Source organism: Apteryx rowi, unplaced genomic scaffold (genome assembly GCF_003343035.1).
Source record: "Apteryx rowi isolate R43461 unplaced genomic scaffold, aptRow1 scaffold_36, whole genome shotgun sequence".
Taxonomy (NCBI): domain Eukaryota; kingdom Metazoa; phylum Chordata; class Aves; order Apterygiformes; family Apterygidae; genus Apteryx; species Apteryx rowi.
Genome location: NW_020450085.1, coordinates 2,921,479 through 2,927,793, shown reverse-complemented (window position 1 = coordinate 2,927,793; position 6,315 = coordinate 2,921,479). Strand labels below are relative to the sequence as shown.

Here is a 6,315-nt window from a genome sequence, read left to right as displayed (position 1 = left end):
CTTGAAAAAAAAAAAAAAAAAGTAAATACTGGTTGAAAAAAATCTTGAAGGAAGACTGCAAATACACTTACCTTTTTAAAAACTTTTCCTGATGGCTGGATTTCATCTTCCTCTTTTAATATTTCACGTGTTCCCAAGAGCTTTTTGTCCTTAAATTTAGTTTTAGCATACTTAAAAACTTTGTCGAGTGTATCACACCCAGGATATAAAACTGAAGCTAAGCAGTGTTGACTGTTAACAGATCTGTATGCACCCACAGGCTTGTTATTCACAGGTTTAGCTTTAACCTGCTTGGATTTTGCTATAGCCTCCCTTGATCCTGATAGTATGTACCATGGAATGTACGTTATAAAGGAGTACAGCAAGATTATAAAGTTTATAAACTGTAGAAGAACAGGGTTGATGTTATGCTTCAACTTCATTTTGGCTGCTTGTGAAGCTTACAGGGAAGAGTTTGAAAACATGTATCAATTAGATGGTGATCCAAAAAGATCTGGAAAAAGAAAAGAAAAAGTTAGCAATCAACTCTATAACTGTTGTATTGGGGGGAGCGGTATTTTCAAACAAATTACTACAATACATATCAGAAATAGGTCTCTTTATGCAGAGAAATTAGGGTAGAAATCCTTATTCCTAACACAAACATCACAAGACACTGATACATGAGGAAAATTTTTTCCATTCCCCTTTAAGAGACAGCAGTACATATTAATATTTTTATTTTCTTGATTCTATACAACACAAAAACAGAGTTATTAAGGAATTCAGGACAATAAATACACTTCACTCAGTTAACTGCTTAAAAGTATTTATACAACTATATTAAAAGCAGTAATATAAATCAAACAACTAAACTGATATGTAGGTAAGATGYATAAATTTGATAATTCTTTGTAAATGAGGTAAAGTTTTATACACAAGATATGGTGTCAATGTCAGAGTATTTAATGCATTTTGCATTATTCTTTGTTATATTTTACAACATTCATTTATTCTTTGAAAACCTAATGAAAAGAATTTTTTAATAGGAAAAATGACGTTTAAATCATTTAGGCTCCTTTACTAGTAATGGAAAGAGACCTTACTTCATGAATTTTAGAATTCTAGATCCTTTTGAGAACAGATCAATACCTTAAATTTGTAGGATCAGATTAATACTATCTTTGTCTAAACCACTGAATTTCTTAAAACTCCAAGCAAAAGTGTTTCAGTATCAACCCCTTCCCTAAAAAGCTGTTGTAACCAAAGGAATCTCTGTAACACTCCATCATACAGGCAATACAGCGGGACTTGAAGGAACCAACCAACATCAAGGCCTGTTCTGCAAAGCACCCAGAGACATACATCTAAATAAAGCCTGTGAGCTCTTCAAGGTAGGGAATTACTCAATCAGGTAGCACAAGGAAAAAGGATATAAAAAGAGAAATGGAACTGTGTATATTTTAATTTTCAGATCAAAAGCAAAAAAGTGATGACAAATAAAAAAACTTAAATAGGCTAAAGAACAAATTCAATAATCAGTTGAAGAGACTTATGTTCTTAAGCTGTCACTGAAGGATACTTAATGAAAATAATCATATGCCAGCCAATAAGCTACTTTTGATAGTGGCATAGAACATGATGTTTTAAAGCTGAATCCAGAGTTCACACGACAAAAATTTATCCATTTTTCAGGAAGTTATAAATTGGACTGTAATTTCACATTGCCTAACTCAGGGAAGGGAAGAAAAAAAAGAACAAGGAAAAAAAAAAACAGATTCCATTTTTCATGGATAACTTTGTGCCTGCAAGGTAGGAAAACAATTTACCAAACACTGCGACAAGTAAAAAAAACAAAGCAAGTGTTTTAATATTTCCTGGAAATCCTTCTCTAAAGAAATTCCCTGTCTGATAAACATACATCACCACCAGGTATTTTACAACTGAGATTTTGCAAAAATATCCATTTCGAGTTTTACACTTTTCTGTGGCAGGGAGGCATTGAGACCTTCTAGAACAGCAGTTTTCCATTTGATTTTGCAGGTATTCCAACATCCTCATCACCATCTCATCAGACTAGAAGAAAGGAATCTTTTCTATTATTCTAAAATAACTGCACCCAGGTCTCTCAAGAGCTCTTTTCTGACTCACTTGAAGCCTTACACAAAATCTCAAACCTGGAAATGTTTTCTTTGAATTGCAAATCATAAATTATGTTATGCCTAAGATTTCATAAAGGCTGCCTCCCAACAGAGGGGTTAAGAAACATTCCCACAGGGCAGGTGAAGAGGAAATATTTTTGAGTATCTCCCTGGTTCAGAAAATCGAGTGTCAGGCCTGGAAACAAGCCCTTGAACTCTAATTCTGATATGCAGTCATCACCTTGAGTATATTGCTAATTATGTCAGTTTCTCCTTCAGTAAAGTGAGTATCCATTTCAAACAGATTCTTTTAATAAATTAACATTTATTTTAAAAAAAAATTTTCACTTAGAATATTAATTAAAGAGAAGAAAAAATAATAGCTTTTACAAATGCAGTTTCTTGCCATACAGGCCAAATAAGACTAAGTTTTTCTTTCTTTAAAATTTTGTAATCAGGAGATAATACAAACTTCAACAAGAGACTGCTCCTGTGCTTTTGTTACTAGGATGATACCACTGCAATTAAAAGTGAAAAAAAATACATGTCCTTTTTGAACAAGCAAGGGAAATATGCTCTAGTGTTCTCATTAGCATGGACAAGTTGCAATAGGTTGGTGGTTCCAAAGACAGCTGAGCCATGACACAAAGGAAATTTCTTGGCGGCAAGATAATGGCTCTGTCTCTTTCCTTGTATGACTGAAGAACACAAGACGTATTTCTTTTCCTCATCTTTTCATTTATTTGTTTGCTGTGTTGCTGGAGAGAAAGATTTCAGGTAAGCCTCAAGAGAAATGCATTATTTCTGTCTGGTTAAAGTGTAGTGATGCCTTTATCAAATAGATTTATCATTGCCACTCCCAGCAGAAGAGCATTAAGTCAGCTAAATGGAGCACTGAGCTTCCAATAAAAATCTCAGAGAAGCTATCAGATGAAAAAGAGGAAGGGGGCGGGGGGAGGGAGTTGACTAACTCTGCTACTTCCAGCTTGTGAAAAACCCATGCTTCTTCAATATGGTTCCTTCAGATATTTGCATTCACAGTGAAGCACACATGCATTTATGGTTTCCCAAAGATGAAACACTGAACCAGTATCTCAAATCCAAGGAACAATGAGTGGCTCTTATTACTGAGCTGCCTACCTACTTTCTAAGCTAAGAGAAAACAGGAAAGTGTTTCATCACACACCTAGAAAGCTTCCACACAAACAAGATGCAATTGAAAACTCAATGGCCTAACTGTTCATCTAAACCAAAATAGGAGACAGGAAGCCTGAATGTTTTCAGTGCACACATAGCTCTGTTTTAATCTGATACCAGGACACATTTTACAGAGAAAGCTTGTATTTCCTGCAAGTGGAATACAGATTCAAATTCTGATGACAATGCAGAAGGAAAACTCAACCCCAAATCAAGCACGGAGGGCTAGCTTTCTTCTACTGCAAATGGAACCAATGCAGCTGAACATGATGGCATCTATGCTGCTCTATAATAGTTCATATTTTTAACCCTTTAATGTAAGCTATCCTAAAAACTCAAAGTAAAAAGATGTAATTAATATGGAATTAGCAGAGCTACTCAAAAAATGAAAAAGTTTCAGAGAATTTTTCAAAGTTTTCTAAGTTATTTCAACTTTGAAAGGCTTGAAAGGGTCACACTGTTCACTGTTTAATAAATTTCATTTTAAAAAGTATCGGACTGAAGAGTTAACAAAATATTTTACTTAAGCTTACATTTCATTGGAATTACAATTTCTGGTCACCTTATTAATTATGGAAGCAGATGACCGCTTTTGATCATAAAAAGAGGATAAGTAAACCCAGGGAATAGAAGGCAGAGGGGAAAGGGATCCTACATAGTTTTATCAAGTATTGGTTAACTATGACACTGAGAAAGTCCACTGCCTTCAGGAGTTTTGTTTTCGTTTTCAGGTATCTCCTATCTAACCACTAACAAATAAAAACATATATGACRTGAAAATATCTTTAGCTACCTGGTGCAGTCTGCATCAAACTAGCTGTAAATGCTCAGGTTTTTAAATAGTATGTATCCATTCTGGTATCCATTCACACAGTAGTGTTGGGATTTTTGAGGAATCAGTGTTCAACCCCGACTAGTGATGCAAGAAAGACTGGCAGATTAAACTAAATCCTGGATGAAAGAGCTGCTAATTCATGTAAGAACATCCCTCATACAAAAAACTATGGAAGTGGATGCTGCTGCACATGCATAATACCTGTTCAATTTGTATGTAATTCTATTTCATGAAGCAGTCATCAAATGGGAAATAGTAAGAGCACAAGTAAAAAGTTATACCGCTTTTTAATAGCGAGGACAAAAGGCAACCAGCATACTCATTCAAGAGCTTGGGGGAAGTAAATCGGCAGTTTTCAGGACTAATCCTACTTAGGACATAATCAGTGATTTGGCCCTGTATACTTCTTATATTAATACTGTTCTACCCTTTAGTTTTAGAAGCAAACTTTTGTTAAATGAGAAAGGAAAAAATCCTTATARGAATGTGTTTACTAATTGACCTGCTTATAACAACTACTTTACAATAGAAGTATGAATTAACAAGAAAAAGAAACCTTATGCAACTTCTCATTGTGGCAGGTACAGGTACAACAGCTGATACAAGAAGTTCTCGTCCCAGTTTACTCAACAGGAGCTGTCACAGGCAACTGTGCTGAAATCTAAAATGGAAAATCACAATTAAATACAGCAACTATAAAATATATCCTCTGTACACAGAATCACAGAATCGCTGAGGTTGGAAGGGACCTCTGGAGATCATCTAGTCCAACCCCCCTGCTCAAGCAGGGTCACCTAGAGCACATTGCACAGGGTTGCATCCAGGCGCGTTTTGAATATCTCCAGAGAAGGAGACTCCACCACCTCTCGGGGCAACCTGTTCCAGTGCTCTGTCACCCTCACAGTGAAAAAGTTTTTCCTCATGTTAAGATGATACTTTCATCTGTCTTTTATAACAAATAAAGGCAACATTTTTTCTCCACATGACTGCATACACATCACATAAAAACAGCATAATCAGACTAATCAGATGAATAATCAGACTTTTCCCCTCCAAGAAATATGTATGTATTCAACTATGGTAACAACAAAATACATAAAAACTCTCTTATCTAACTCAACATAACAACAGTCTATTGCAGTAAGAGACAAGATAAAAACCGTGATGTGTTACAGGTTACTGCTTCACAAACTGGAGTACTAGCACTCAGATAATGTAAAAACCCAAATAACACGGGCACAGTTGGAGGGGACAGGAAGACAGATGCATGTCAGCCGCGCCCTTTCATGGAGCCAGTCTGGCTTTTACACGTCAGTACCAACCTGGAGTTAACACACCTTCCCATAACCTACAACTCTTATGAGCACATATTTAGGTAGTTAACATCAGTTAACTTGTGAGTGCCAGGGCTGATCAGCTTGATCTCCAGCAAAGTCTAATGGGCAAAAAGAATTCAAGATCCAAACTGGTCCTGGAAATAGTATTACCACATTTATGTGGTGCTGCACATGGGCTAGTAAGTTTAACTGGACCAAAACTGGCTCTTCATATAGCCTATTTGGAAACATCTTTAAAGGAGGGACATTTAATGTTCAATGGCGTTAAACTATCTCCCTAGATAATTGAGAGCTGATTGAGTCAAAGTGAATTTAAGAAAGGAACACAGGAAGTTCTAGATTACAGTACACTTTTCAGAGAGATTTACAGAATCAGGCAAATAACACTAAAAGGCTTTGGAATACTTAAGTTAGACATACATGGCAGAGAAAGTCCCAGTAAGTTTTAGAGTTACGTAAAATCACACAGAGCAAGCTGGTTTTATCTACAGCTGCCCATACGGACATGATCTCCATCACATACTCAAAAGACTCAAAACTATGAATATTTTTTGTGGAGAAGAAAATTTATTTCACTTTTAAATAACTAATTCTGCTAGAGACTACTTTTATTTCTATTGCAATCAACTCAAATGTTTACACTTCTGTGATCTTCCCAAGCCCACTGGGGAGCTGCAAAAACAAAGTTTCTGAAGAGTGAAACTAATAACAGCAAACTCTTGGACAGATATTCCTGCTGTTTATTTGTTGGGGCAAATAAACATGCTAATACCATTGGATCCTCCACCTCAAGTTCCACCACAACAGAAATACATTGATAACAAAG

The 6,315-nt window shown here is 35.8% G+C and overlaps 1 protein-coding gene across 5 annotated transcripts in view; it reads right to left on the bottom strand.

The window, feature by feature from the left end:
• ACSL3 (acyl-CoA synthetase long chain family member 3) overlaps nt 1-4,813 on the bottom strand; it is a 42,439-nt gene extending 37,626 nt beyond the window's left edge. For all 5 annotated transcript variants that reach the window (XR_003254749.1, XR_003254750.1, XR_003254752.1 and 2 more), the window contains exons 1-2: nt 4,709-4,813; nt 72-493 (exon numbers count right to left, since the gene is read on the bottom strand). Coding sequence is in view for 1 of the 5 variants with exons in the window: in XM_026073044.1 (XP_025928829.1) it covers nt 72-422 (351 nt within the window). In the remaining 4 variants the exon portion in view is untranslated. The remainder of the gene's footprint in view (nt 1-71; nt 494-4,708) is intronic.
• Nucleotides 4,814-6,315: the final 1,502 nt, after the last annotated feature.